The 14,974-nt window shown below is 31.8% G+C and overlaps 2 protein-coding genes across 3 annotated transcripts; both read left to right on the top strand.

Moving 5' to 3' along the window:
* Window positions 1-477: 477 nt before the first annotated feature.
* Window positions 478-3,099, top strand: LOC149492480 (uncharacterized). Its single transcript, XM_089715995.1, has 2 exons — window positions 478-823; window positions 2,019-3,099. The coding sequence occupies exons 1-2, from the start codon at window positions 817-819 to the stop codon at window positions 2,867-2,869; spliced, it is 858 nt and encodes a 285-aa protein (XP_089572121.1). The 5' UTR covers window positions 478-816; the 3' UTR covers window positions 2,870-3,099.
* Window positions 3,100-10,660: 7,561 nt separating this feature from the next.
* On the top strand, window positions 10,661-13,805 carry LOC105641815 (uncharacterized). 2 transcript variants are annotated; one of them, XM_012226430.4, is made up of 6 exons: window positions 10,661-10,866; window positions 11,842-12,134; window positions 12,237-12,343; window positions 12,454-12,586; window positions 12,709-12,903; window positions 13,250-13,805. In XM_012226430.4, exons 2-6 carry the CDS (start codon window positions 11,862-11,864, stop codon window positions 13,529-13,531), a joined length of 990 nt encoding a protein of 329 aa, XP_012081820.1. In that variant the 5' UTR covers window positions 10,661-10,866; window positions 11,842-11,861; the 3' UTR covers window positions 13,532-13,805. The 2 variants fall into 2 exon arrangements, with proteins under 2 accessions (XP_012081820.1, XP_020538646.1); XM_020682987.3 differs by lacking the exon at window positions 10,661-10,866 and adding an exon at window positions 10,890-11,003.
* Window positions 13,806-14,974: the final 1,169 nt, after the last annotated feature.

The raw sequence follows: 14,974 nt of genomic DNA on the forward strand, positions 1-14,974 counted from the left end.
CGGTCTCCAATCTTTTTAAGGAAGATGGATTGATTGTGTAGGTCCCGATGGGTAATACTCAGAGGAGAGTGAATTGGGTTTTATAAATTTTTTATTATTAAAAGTATTCTTTTCAAAATTATTTGTAAATCTCTATTACGAAGCAGATTGAATCTGTAACCGGAATTTAGAATTTGTTCAAGGTAATTTCTAAGCACAAAGTTCACACCTTTAAGCACATATAGCATTTAATCAACCAATATTCATACATATCGTCAAAATGTAAGTGTACGAGTGAGTGAAATCAAGTAATATGATAAAGAAATAGAAAAGAGAAGAAATCAATACAAAAGATTTTATAATGTTTTAACATTTGTTTCGGATACATTCACTCTTAAAGAAACTATCTTGAGATTTTCTACTAATATACTCTTTTCAAGGGCAAGAATAAAGCATTTTACAATTGAATAATCCCAACATTTGGAACTAACTGTTGGATTTAATTTTCTATTGTGGGCTTAATATGTAAAATTAAATATGTACAGCAGTCCAATTGTAAAGTCAATTTCAAATGTGGTCTTGATTGTGAATAATTGACTATTGAGGTATCAACTAATTATAGATATTAAGTGTAGAGACCATTATATAATTCCTATTTCGTTAAAGGACCGAAATAGGAATTGTACTAACCCTACAGGTATATAAAGGTCGTGGTCCCCAGAGGAGTTGAATACGATTCAGTTTTACGTTCCTTTCGTACTGCTTCCGCAAAATCGATTCTTCAATTCTCTGGAAGGCTGCAAACCTAATTCTACACATCAAGATCGACGAACAACGATGTCAGGTACGCAACCTTTTCTTATTCAATCTATTTAGTTGAATCTAGTGATTTGCACGATCTAGGTTATTGTGGAATTATTTGAGATTAATTCTTAACAAGTGGTATCAGAGCCTTGTGCATAATTGCTAGATTTTAGATTGATTTTCGTATGTTTTTATTTGTTTACCCTACTATTTACGAATTGAGGGTTTTGTTTAATAAAAAAGAAAAAAAAAAAAAAAAAAAAAAAAAAAAAACCTCCATTGTTGGCGGCGGAAAGGGGCTGGAACCTGTTATTTTCCGTCCCTTATCGTTTTGTTTTTTAGGTTAGGGATGGAAAATAACAGTTAGGTCCCTGGAAAATTTCATATTAGATCCCTAATTTTATGTTTTTTTTCGTATTAGTCCCTTAATTTTCTGTAATTTCATATTGGTTCCTAAATTTTCTGTAATTTCAGATTAGGCCCTAAATTTTTTGTAATTTCAGATTAGGCCCTAAATTTTCTGTAACTCCAGATTAGGCTTTAATTTTCTGTTTTCTTTCGATTAGACCCTGAACTTTATTTATTCAAATATATTTAGTCCTATTTTATAATTTAGTCTCAAATTTAGTGACTTAAAGACTAGATTATAATTTTTTTTTGGACTAAATAATTTTAGATTATTAAATATTTAGACAATCAATTCATTTAATTGCAATTGTTTTGTTTTAATTACAATTAAATGATTTAATTTGTCGACTTGAGATTAAATTTTGGAGTGATTAAGTCCCTATTGTGTTTGATATTTGTTAAAATAAATTGATTTGATCAATAAGTCACCAAAGTGACCTCTATTGCTTGAATTGATTTATTTTAGAATATTAGACAGGTGTATTAGAATTCGTTGCGGATAGTTAATCGGCCCAAAGGAAGGTTGCTATCTGGCTGAGTTTTGAATACATGTTTGGCAATAAATATGTGATAATTGTTTGATTATTTTCCATGACAATGATATATCGGCCCAAAGGAAGATTTATTGTTTGTCAGGACTATGTTATCAATATTTGATTGCTGCATTGAGATACTAATTACAAGTTAATGTTTTACATCCAAATATGAGAATATTAATGTTGTGTCTGTATCTTATTTCCATTTTTTTAATCTCTACTTATGTGAATTGTTTCATTTGTGGATTGTGAGCTTATACTTATCTATTTGTTTATTTTCTCCGATGTCAGCTAACATGTCATTTAATCCTGATTGTGTCCCTAAACTTGAGGGATCAAATTTTGAGTCTTGGAAATCAGATATTATGATTTTTCTGGGCTGTATGGATTTGGATCTTGCATTCAGGATGGACGAACCTGCTCCTCTTACTGATACGAGCACTGATGTTCAAAGGGTTCAGTATGAGAAGTGGGAGCGTTCTAATCGCTTAGGTCTAATGATCATGCAGAAAGGAGTCCCAGAACATGTTCGAGACTCTGTCTCAGCTGAAAAGAACAATGCTCAAAACTATCTTGCCGAGCTGGAGAGGGCTTATGTCAAGAATGACAAAGCCGAAGTGGGAACACTTTTAGGAAAATTAACCTCCATGAAGTTTGCTGGCAATGGTGGTGTTCGGGAGCATATTCTTAGCATGTCTCAGATTGCAAAGAGACTGAAGGCGCTGGGTATGGCTTTACCAGATGACCTTTTAGTCCATATGGTTATGAATTCTCTTCCTTCTCAGTATGGACAAATTAGGACTTCCTATAATTGTCAGCCGAATAAATGGACTCTTAACGAGCTCATTTCTCATTGTGTTGATGAGGAGGAAAAGATGAATTCTAACAAAAGAGAGAGTGCTCATTTTGTTTCTTCAGCTGGGAAGGGCAAGAACAAGAAAAGAAAGAGGCCTTTTGCAAAGACTGTTGAAAAGGCTATTGAGAAACCTGCTGCTGCTACTGCTGTTAATCCAGTACAAAAGAAGCCTTATGTGCCAAAATGCTTCTTTTGTGGAAAGACGGATCACTTGAGAAAGGACTGTCCTAAATTTGCTATTTGGCTTGCAAAGAGGGGGCTGCCTCAACTACAGAAAGCCAACTGACGGTGAAAGATACGTCTATGTGGGAAATGGCGATCTGGTTGAAGTAGAGGCAATTGGACATTTTAGATTATGTTTAAGTACTGGCTATTTTTTGGATCTTATAGATACTTTTGTTATTCCCTCTTTTAGAAGGAATTTGATTTCTGTTTCCTTTTTGGACAAATCTGGTTTTCATTGTTCTTTTGGAGACAGTATATTCACTTTATCTATGAATTCAAAAGTTTTGGGTACTGGTTGCTTGAATGAATGTGATAATCTATATATGTTAGACATTGATACTAGTTATCATGAATCCCTGCATGTTACTACAAGAGGTACCAAAAGAAAGTTGAATATTGATAACTCAGCTGTACTTTGGCATAGACGTTTGGGTCATGTATCCAAATCAAGAATTGAGCGTCTTGTTTCTGATGGTATCTTAGATACACTTGATTACACAGGTTTGGATTCTTGTATTGAGTGTATTAAAGGAAAACAGACTAAACAAAAGAGACTAGGTGCCATTCGGTCATCCAATGTTTTAGAACTGATTCATACAGATATTTGCGGTCCATTCCATATTGCAACTAGAAATGGCCAAAGATATTTTATATCATTCATTGATGACTATTCTCGTTATGGTTACTTATATCTCATTCATGAAAAATCTGAGTCTTTGGACGTGTTTAAATCTTATAAAGCCGAAGTTGAAAATCAACTAGGAAAGAAGATTAAATCTGTTCGATCTGACCGTGGTGGTGAATATTATGGTAAATATGACGGTTCAGGCGAACAACGTCCAGGACCTTTTGCGCTTTTCCTACAGGAATGTGGAATTGTCCCTCAATATACAATGCCTGGTACACCCAGCATGAATGGTGTATCTGAGAGACGTAATAGGACTCTTATGGATATGGTAAGGAGTATGATTAGTCATTCTACTTTACCAGAGTCTCTGTGGGGTGAAGCGTTAAAGACAGCAGCTTATCTTCTCAATAGGATTCCATCTAAAGCAGTTGCTAAAACACCTTATGAACTTTGGACTGGACGTAAGCCTAGTCTAAAGCATCTTCATGTTTGGGGATGTCCAGCTGAAGCAAGGCCTTACAAGCCGAATGAAACAAAACTGGACTCCAAAACTATCAGCAGCTACTTTGTTGGATATTCTGAGCGGTCTAGGGGTTACAAGTTTTATAATCCTACTTCCAGAACTTTTTTTTGAAACGAGAATTGCAACATTTTTTGAGGATGTTGATTTTGGAGGGAGAAATAAAGAAAGAAACATTGTCTTTGAAGAGGAACCAAGTAAGGATGATTCGGTTCTCATTCCTTTTGTTGTTTCTGATAGCGTACAGACTCCAGTTGCTCCTGTCACTATTCAAGATCCAATTCAAGACAATGCTATTCTTCCTCAAGAACAAGTTCAACAACCTCAAGAATTAGAGTCTGTTCAAATGCCTTTGAGGAGATCTACTAGGGAGAGAAGAAGTGCTATTCCAGATGATTATATAGTGTTTCTTCAGGAACATGAGGATACTGTAGACATGATAGATGATGATCCAGTTAGTTTCTATCATGCCATGCAGAGTTCTGACTCTCATAAGTGGATTGAGGCAATGAACGAAGAGTATAAGTCTATGCAAGACAATCAAGTTTGGGATCTTGTTCAATTACCTGAAGGAAAGAAACCCATTGGTTGCAAATGGATATTTAAAACCAAAAGGGATTCTCAAGGTAATGTGGAGAGATATAAAGCACGTCTTGTAGCAAAAGGCTTTACTCAAAAGGAAGGGATTGACTATAAAGAAACCTTCTCTCCAGTTTCTTCGAAGGATTCTTTTAGGACAATCATGGCCTTAGTTGCAAATCTTGATCTTGAGCTTCATCAAATGGATGTTAAGACTGCGTTTCTCAATGGCGACATTGATGAAACAATATATATGGTGCAACCAGAAAGTTTTATAATTGGAGATCCAAAACATCTGGTATGCAAATTAAAGAAATCCATTTATGGACTCAAGCAAGCTTCTCGTCAATGGTACTTTAAATTCAACCAAGTAATTGTCTCGTTTGGCTTTGAGGCAAATACTGTTGAAAATTGTGTGTACCATAAGTTCAGTGGGAGTAGGTTTATCTTTTTGGTCTTATATGTGGATGACATACTTCTTGCTACTAATTGTAAAGTCTTGCTACATGAAACCAAAGTTTTTCTTTCAAAGCATTTTGAGATGAAAGATTTAGGTGAAGCTTCTTTTGTTTTAGGGATTCAGATACATCGAGACCGTTCTCGAGGTATTCTTGGATTATCACAAAAGAGCTATATTGATAAAGTGCTCAAGAGATTTAGTATGCAGAATTCTAGACCATTGGATACCCCTATTGCAAAAGGTGATAAATTTAGTAATCAACAATGTCCAAAGAGTGAACTTGAAATTCAGGAAATGCAAAAGGTTCCTTATGCGTCAGCTGTAGGAAGTCTTATGTATGTTCAAGTTTGTACTCGTCCAGACATTTCTTTTATAGTTGGCATGTTAGGTAGATATCTCAGCAATCCAGGAATGGATCATTGGAAAGCAGCCAAAAGAGTCATGAGATATCTTCAGAGGACTAAGGGACATATGCTCACATATAGGAGATCAGATCAGCTTGAGATCATTGGGTATACTGATTCTGATTTCGCTGGATGCCAAGATAGTAGAAAATCCACATCTGGCTACGTTTTTCTATTGGCTGGCGGTGCTATTTCTTGGAAGAGTGTGAAACAAACTCTAGTGGCAACCTCCACCATGGAAGCTGAATTTGTAGCATCTTATGAGGCATCCAATCAAGCTATTTAGCTGAGAAACCTTGTCACTGGGCTGCGTGTAGTAGGTGGAATAGAAAGACCACTGAAGTTGTATTGTGACAGCAAGTCAGCCGTTTTATTCTCCAACAACAACAGGAGCTCTTCTCGATCAAAACACATTGAGATTAAGTTCTTGGCTGTGAAGGAGAGGGTACAGAGTGGACAGATATCCTTAGAGCATATTGGAACAAACTCTATGATTGCGGATCCGCTTACAAAGGCAGTGATACCGAAAGTTTTCCATGAGCACACCGCTCATATGGGTATCGTTTTGTTTAAGACTGTCTAGTTTTAGTGGGAGTTTGCTCTTTATGTATACATTATGTTTTTGAATGCTCTATTTTGTTTTGGATATGTTTTATTATGAAATTTTGTTGAGTACTCATTTTGGTTGATGGTTACACTCTGTATTACTATTATTGTTTTGCTTGATCTCACTTTTGTTGGTGACCAGTTGGAAACAGACATGATGATCACATTACATGTAGTTTTCATGCTACACTTCTATAATGAATCTATGTCATTTAGGGATATTGGTAATGTAGTTGATGATGAACTTAGTCATGAGATCTATGGCGAATGTTTCTTCAGCTCTTTATCAATATAACTAATGGACGAGATTGTTTTTGGATACCTTGTATGACTGCGTTTGTTGAGCTCATTTTGGTGTATGTATTTTATTTAACATATGTTCGCCCAAGTGGGAGATTGTTGGATTTAATTTTCTATTGTGGGCTTAATATGTAAAATTAAATATGTACAGCAGTCCAATTGTAAAGTCAATTTCAAATGTGGTCTTGATTGTGAATAATTGACTATTGAGGTATCAACTAATTATAGATATTAAGTGTAGAGACCATTATATAATTCCTATTTCGTTAAAGGACCGAAATAGGAATTGTACTAACCCTACAGGTATATAAAGGTCGTGGTCCCCAGAGGAGTTGAATACGATTCAGTTTTACGTTCCTTTCGTACTGCTTCCGCAAAATCGATTCTTCAATTCTCTGGAAGGCTGCAAACCTAATTCTACACATCAAGATCGACGAACAACGATGTCAGGTACGCAACCTTTTCTTATTCAATCTATTTAGTTGAATCTAGTGATTTGCACGATCTAGGTTATTGTGGAATTATTTGAGATTAATTCTTAACACTAACCACAACCCACAATTCTTTTTTTAAAGTACTTATAAACTTATCCTATAATTTTTGCAAAGAACCAAAAAACTTAAACGTCACTAGTTTTTACAAAGAACTGGAAAACTTAACGTCTAGTTTTTCTAAAGAACTAGAAAAGTTTACTGGTTTTTCCAAAAAATTAGCAAACTTAGAAGACTTCTTCTTACACAAGATGGGTGTTTGAAACCCCTACACAAGTTTTTATAAAGCTTTTAAATCACAAGATTCGAGTTTTAAAAACTTATATATTCTCTAGATTTCACAAACCAATAATAAATAGATAGATATGCCATAGTTAAGCTTTAGACAAAAGTTTTAAAAGATGAAATCAAGTTTTGATTTTGAAAACTTTTCTTTAAAGAATTGATTTTCTCCTCTCTTAGATGTTACACAGAGAAGTACGAAGAAAAAGAAAGATGAGAGAATTTAAATTTTGAAAACTTACCAACAAGTAATTAATATCTCTCATAAAAATAATGTTTCTATCAAGCCAATATTTATAAAACGAAACACATTTCTTCCCTTTAGAGAGATGAAAGTTAACGTTAGAAACAAAGAACCAAAAGACGAAAAATGGTGGCAGAAATAAGAGGGAAGAGATGGGACTTTTGGACTCTTATCTAAAATATATGAACTGGATCCATAACTTCACTTATGGATCAAACCAATGAAATTAAAAAGTGTTTTGATTTTATTTTTTTTTTTAAATATATAGTCAGAAATACTCTTGTTTCAATAAAATTTTTTAATTTTATTGATTTAGTTCATAAATAAAGTCATAGATACGGTTTAGATAAGTTTTTCCGAATAGGTAAATAAATAAAAATTACAACAAGGCAGTCATTTGAATTTTATAATTCCCATTAAAAATCTTTTTAGATCACAAAGCCATATGTTTTAAAATTAGAAAATAGGATTTATGAGATATTTTCCCTCTAAATTTGTCAAGATATTATTTTATGAAAAATAAAATCTTTTGTATATTATTTTTGAAAAACTAAAAGAAAGATAAAAATAATGTAAGCTTAATTTTGACCTAATCTTTCTTTCTATTTTAACATTAATATGTGAATCCTACAATTCTAAATCACTAATCAATAAGTCTTCAATTCTTTAAATATGTCTTTATTCTTAATCTTCAATTGGAATAATTTGATTCTTCAATGTAATTTGATCCATTTTGAACTTCCTGCATAAAGACTTAGTGCAAATACGCATGAGAATAAATTCAATTTATTATTTTATTAGTCATCAAAATAGAAGGACGCATAACTTTAAATCAATAAACTGATATAAATTTTTTGATTTTGAAAACTAGCTGATTTTGATTTGAGTGGTTTCTGCCATGAGAGTATGCAAACTATTAACTGAAAAAACCACCTCTTTTGTACTTTCTCGGTCCCAAAATATTGGGTGATTATTTTGTCTCAAAATATGAGACGTTTTAAATATTTCAATAAATAATAAATGATATTTTTTCAATATTATCCTTATTTATATTAGATATAAATAACTACATTTATAAATTACTAAAATTTTTTATGACATTCTACGTTGACTTTACTGGTTATATACTCATTTTTTTATCTATATAATATTAAAATATAAATTTTATTTAGATTAAAATAAATACAAATGGTTAATTTATATTACACTTTGTCGTAAAAATTACTTGTAATGCTACTTCTTATGTACTTAATTCTATTTATATATAATGAAGTAGTCTTAAAATAAAGTTCAAATTAATCCCTAAACATAATCCTTTAGTCAACAAATCAAGCCATCATTAAATCTCGAACCCTCTGCTCTCAACCCAAATTAATATTTATATAATGAAAAATAATAATAAATTATTTTTTACTATTGAATTGATAATGAAAATCACTCTGGCTATAGTCATAGTATTATTTATCCAGTGTATCAGATAAAGGAATATATGTACATACACACAATTTCTTAAAACCTCAAAAAGTGTTCCGAACAAAAATATATAGTTCTAATTTTTTTTTTCAGTTTTCTAAACATTATTTTCTTTTAAGTCAAACAGATTTAAAATAGAAGAGAAAAAATATCAAGAAAATTAAAATGCTTAATTATCAAAGGTCATCTATTTATTGTAACGAAGATATAAATCTCTTACTAAATTAAAATGATAGTCGTTACAAATTATTCAGCAACCAAAAAAACATAAAATTATTATTTACATTAAAACTCTTTCAAAACTCACCTAACAAAAAAAAAAAAAAAATACACGTTTCAATGTATATAGATATAGATATATCAATAAAATATTATATATTTTTTTAAATTGAAATTTTCAATTGTTTACGCCTTCAGATTTAATTATGTAAATTCTATTTAGAAATTTACTTTTTAAAAAATATATCCAACCAAATCTTACAAGCATAAAAAAAATATTAATAAAAATAATATAATTTTTTCTTATTTTTTTATCTATCCCCTAAATAAAATATTATATATTCTATTTGAAAATTTTATTTTTTTAAAAATATTCAATCAAATCATACAAACGAAAAAAATAATATTAATAAAAAAAATATATTTTCTTTCTTTTTTTTATCTATATCCTAAAAGAATTAAATATTTAATTAATAAAATATAAAACAGTTTTCAAATGACTCATTATCATATTTATTTATTTAAAAATAAATTTAATAAAGCTAAAACTTAAAATTTTAAAATGCTTAATTATATATATATTTATTTAAAAAATAATTTTTTATTCATTAGGAGGCCTGATTGGCTAAAATAATACTACGGACTATATAACAATAAATAACCCTCAACTCACCAAATTGATTAAAAACAATGAATAACCCTCAACTCACCAAATTGATTAAAATATTTGTGGTTGAGAGGATTCGAACTCGAGACCTCTCACTCTTCACATAAGTAAAAAGACAATCAGATCACATATGATTGGCTTAAAAAATAATTCTTATAAATATATTCAATCAACTAATAAAATGTAATTTTTTAATTGGCTATGACCAAGATTATTTTAGAATATCCTAAATTTCATCAAGGGTGCTACTAAAAATCTCATTATTCCCTCATATTTCCACATTTATATATAATATTGATAGGTAGATAAACTTAGTTTTGCGGAAAATAATAATTTGATCAAATTACTCTTGGTTTTGTTAAAATTTACAAGAATTAACTGCTTTCTTAATTCTCGGTCAAAAATCTTAAACAACTTATATTTTGAAATAAAAGAATAATATCTCCAACTCATTATACCCTCGCGTTGCATAATGAAATTATTCTATACTAGTACCATCAATGTTTAAATTACAAAATAATTAAAAAATTAGGAAAACGAATAACATCATGTATATATCGTATTACATTAGGAAAAGTCTTATTTCTATCAATAGAAAGTGCATACATATACAGATGTAGACAAATTAAGACAATATATACACAATTCTATATGGTTTTGAATTAATTGTGATCAATTGTCATGATTATTACAATCATCATTATCAATAATTGCAGCTTAATTGCTTCGTTGATAAAATAAATTACACCTTCGGTCTTTGAAGTTTAAATTACAAATTCAAACCTCTCATTTTCTACGCGCTGCAGCGTCATTTCAAAGATAAAACATATAAGGAGTGGCTGTTTCGTTATTAACTAAAAATCCAAGGGTTATTTGCATAGATCCAAGAAAAACATCAGGGACGGTCAATCACGTGTTTGTATCCCGTGCTCGCCGGCCTAGGTCGGGAATTTATATCTCTCTCGCAGCGAATCTGTGCAGCGACGTCGTCTTATTTGACTGTAAAAGTCTCGCCAGTTACTTCAAAATCCAAATCTATCACACTCTCTCTCTACTTTCTCTCTCTAAAAATCCTATAAGTCTCTCCATTTTCACACACTGTCATATACAGAGAAGACTATAGAGTACGGAAAAAGCTTCGCTTCTTCATCGATTACTTGTTTTGTCTCTCTCTCTTTCTCTTTGGTACACACACTCTCTCTCTCAATCTCTTTCTGCTTTCTTTGTCTTTCTCATCTATTTGTACAGATGTGTGATTTCAACTTCGATATTTGATCTTTGAGCAAGATAATGGCGAGATCTAGCTGTTCAATGAGTTTTTGGTATCTGCATTTTGTTGCATTTTGTTTTATTTTTATTGTTTTTGAAATGGATTAAGGAGAGGAGATTTAGATCCTTGTTTGGTTAGGTTTTCTTTGTTTCCTGAAGTGCTTTTCTTATATTAATTGAGCTACACTTGCTAATTTTTAAGTTGATTCTTAGTTCACTTCGATTTTTAGCATAAGGTTATCATTTTTGAAATTTTTACAATAATTAAGAAAAGCAATTATTAGGGCAGGTCTTGTTTATGGCTTTCAATTTGTAGATAATCATGCTTGGAGTTCGATAATATCCTCACTGGCTTTTCTTGATTTTGATCTACGTCTGTATACTTATTGTAATATTTGCATTGCTTTGTTATTGATCCGAAGGTGCTTGATTTGAAATGGAAAAAAAATATGATTATGGGTGTTTTATTCATTGAGAATGGATTTAAGGAAACTTGCCCTGAACTTCTAGTTTTTAGCTAATAAGAGTAGAAGAGAGAAGTGTGGTAATTGGAGTTAAGAAAAAAATTGTTTTTATTGTTGTATCTAAGTGCGAGACTTTGGCTAAATAGTTGCTAGATGAGATTTTAAACCCCGGATCATTGCATTGGTCTATGGGACCAGTAGTTCTTGAACTATTTGTTGCCATATTGCTGCACAAACAGGATAATGACTGAAAGAGGACTGTTTTTCTTGGGTATATTTCTACTGTTTTTTTATTTGGGAAATTTACATTTCTGATGTTGAAATTTTGATTTAATCACTTTATTTTGTTAATAGTTATGTTTAATGGATATATTACTGCAGATATATTGGCCAATTTAAATATTGGAGCACTTTCTTTTCGTTTCAGGATTTTTTGTCACTGCAGTGATGTCGGGCACTGCTCTCAGAGACCTAAATGCACTACCTGGATCTGAGAGGAAAAATGAAAGCTCTAGTAAAGGGAGTTTTACCAAACCTTACTGTGAGAACACTGATGAAAATGTAGAAAAGAGTCGGAGAAAAAACCCTTCCTCATTGGTTTCAACCACTGTTAATGGAGATGAAACTGTGAATCCTGGGGCAGAGGTAGCTAACTCAGAGGTCGAGTATATTGAATCTGAGAACTTGAGTGATGTAGAGGATGTTGAGACCAGTGTAAAGGTATATTGGATCTGTCATTCCAAATGTCATGTAGTTTAGATTTTAAAGCCACTGGAGCCTTGCATTTTCTGTTTTATGTATTTTTTGTTGTTCCATGATTAGACACTCATGGCTGGCCTAGACTCTAAGGACTGGGTTCTGGTTTGTGAATCACTCAACAATACACGTCGATTATCCATATTCCACAAGGAAGCATTGCTGGATATGCTGTAAGTCCCAAATTTTAGCTTGATGATCCTTTAGATTTTGGTTCAATTAAATTCATCCCTCTTTTCTTCAAGCAACAATTACAACTCTTGTAATTCTTTTCAATAAATAGGGGGGAAGTGATACCACTCATTGTGAAGGCATTGAAGAATCCAAGAAGTGCTCTATGTAAAACTGCCATTATGACTTCTGCTGACATATTCAGTGCTTATAATGATCACTTAATTGATTCACTGGACCCGCTGGTACTTTATTTCCATTATAGTTTGTACCTCATTTGTTTAGCCAGTTCTTTAGTTCATTGTTTTTGTCTCACATGTGACGGATGTGTATTTTGTCTAAACGTAGTGAAATTTCATGGTTGCAGCTTGTACAGCTTCTTCTCAAGGCTTCACAAGACAAACGATTTGTATGTGAGGCTGCTGAGAGAGCTTTGGTGGCAATGACGACATGGATTTCTCCTACATTGTTGTTACCAAAGTTAGAGCCGTATCTTAAGAACAGGAATCCTCGAATTCGAGCTAAGGCGTCAATGTGCTTCTCTCGTAGTGTACCACGACTGGTAGGAAACTGAATTTTGATGGAATCATTGCTTGTCAATTTGATCATTCAGGTTTATTAGAATCCCTCTCCTTTTCTTATTTAGCCTTGTTTTCGGAATTAAAGAAAGGGTAAAACCAATTGAATGCTTCATTGTCCTGCCTGCCTTTCCCGATTCATTTCTTATTTCCCTATTTGTTATATATATATTTCTCATGTTGTCAATGCATATGGTAACTTGCTTGTGAATTAATAATTTGTACTTGTGGTGGATTGACTAAATTAGGCTGTATTTATGTTGGTTGCTTTTATCTGCACATGTTCCAACATTACCCCCTTGATAATTTTACTTATATTTGTAATGACAGGGTGTTGAGGGAATTAAATCATATGGGATTGACAAATTGATCCTAGTTGCTGCATCACAGCTCAGTGACCAACTTCCTGAATCCAGGGAGGCTGCTCGAACCCTCCTTTTGGAGCTGCAAACTGTATATGAGAAGTCACACGATTTAACACCTGCAATATCTGAACATTCAGAGCTCAGTTCTTGGGAGCACTTCTGTCAATCAAAACTCTCTCCTTTAAGTGCACAAGCAGTGCTTCGAGTGACCAATATTGCTCGGGAGGGTCTGGTTTTGGGTTCATAACATTAGCTATATAGAGCGTAAACGATTTTAGTGAGTACGGTCTTTTCATTTTACTGGCATATATATGATCTTCATGAGCAGAGTCTATAATTTCTCTTTCTATCTTTTGCATTGGTTCGTCTACATGTTCCTGTAAATACGAAGAAAGAGTATGTCCGAATTGCGGTTAAACACGTAGCTGAGTTGGAATATTCTTTGCAGATGTGTTACTGGCCCTTCAATTACTTGATGCAATTATGAATTTATGCAATTTACTTGAGCAAAATTGTTTCAATGCCTTTTCTTGGTTTGTTGTGCCTTGCCCATTTAGCCAAGGCAAAAAAACTGAAGTTTTTTATTGTTCTTATTCTGCTGCTGCAGTATGGTTTATTGTTTATTCCTTTTTATTGTTAATAAAAGGATAGTGTAACTAGTATTATTGTTAATCTCAATTGTGTTACATTACTCAGCAACTCAGATTCATATCAAACATGGCTATAAACAACAATAATGTCCAATTGGGTTTTCCCTTTTTTTTTCTTTGTTTAATTTAATTTATGATAGTAAGAAGCAGAAGAAAAATTTAAAATCATTTATGTTAATGAAAGGTTAATTTCATCACTATTGATTTGAAATTTTAGCTAAACCAATGATACTTCTCAAATTATAAAATGTCAAATGGTAAATATAAATAAGTCTCTAAATTATATTTAAATTAACATTTCAATCTTTCTGTATTTGAGAAATAATTATGATATTTTTAATTTATGTTTTTGTTCAACTATTAGGTCATTCTGCATTTTTTTTTTTTACTATTAATTAGACATTTTTTTGGATGAAATATATTCATTTTTAGACCGAAAAAGCTCACTTTTTAAATAGGAGGACTAAATAGTGAGATAACGCATAAACTAAAAATGTTATAGTTATTTAACTGTTAATTTGAAGATAATTTAAAAACCAATTATATGTTACCCAACATCGAAACTACCTTGGATGTCAGTCTGTTTACTTAAAATTTGACTAGAAAACATTTCTACAACACTAACTAATTTATATTTTACTAAAAATTGAATTATTTTAGAGTGATTATTTGAAATCAAAATTTGAGTTATTTCAGAGCAATTACTTGAAATTCAATGTTAATACTTAATACAGTGAAACAAATCTCTTGGCCAGTTATAATGCATCTAACAACAAACAGTTCAAAATTAAAGAATGTGATTAAAGAATAAACTTGATTTGTAAGTTTATTAAGGTGGGTAATGTAAGCTTGAAGTTAGATCCAGTTGTTTAATTACCGGTTGGATGTCTCAATCATGTTTTAAGATCTCATCTACCTTTTTTTCTTTTGAAAATTTTTTGCCCGATTGGCTATTAATTAAAGATTAAAGAGCCATGTGCTTTTATTTTTCATTTAGACCAACTCTTTTTTCGGCTTTTATGTAACAGAATAATTACCTT

Source organism: Jatropha curcas, chromosome 11, assembly GCF_041381405.1.
Source record: "Jatropha curcas cultivar XTBG-Jc1 chromosome 11, XTBG_Jcur_1.0, whole genome shotgun sequence".
NCBI classification, from domain to species: domain Eukaryota; kingdom Viridiplantae; phylum Streptophyta; class Magnoliopsida; order Malpighiales; family Euphorbiaceae; genus Jatropha; species Jatropha curcas.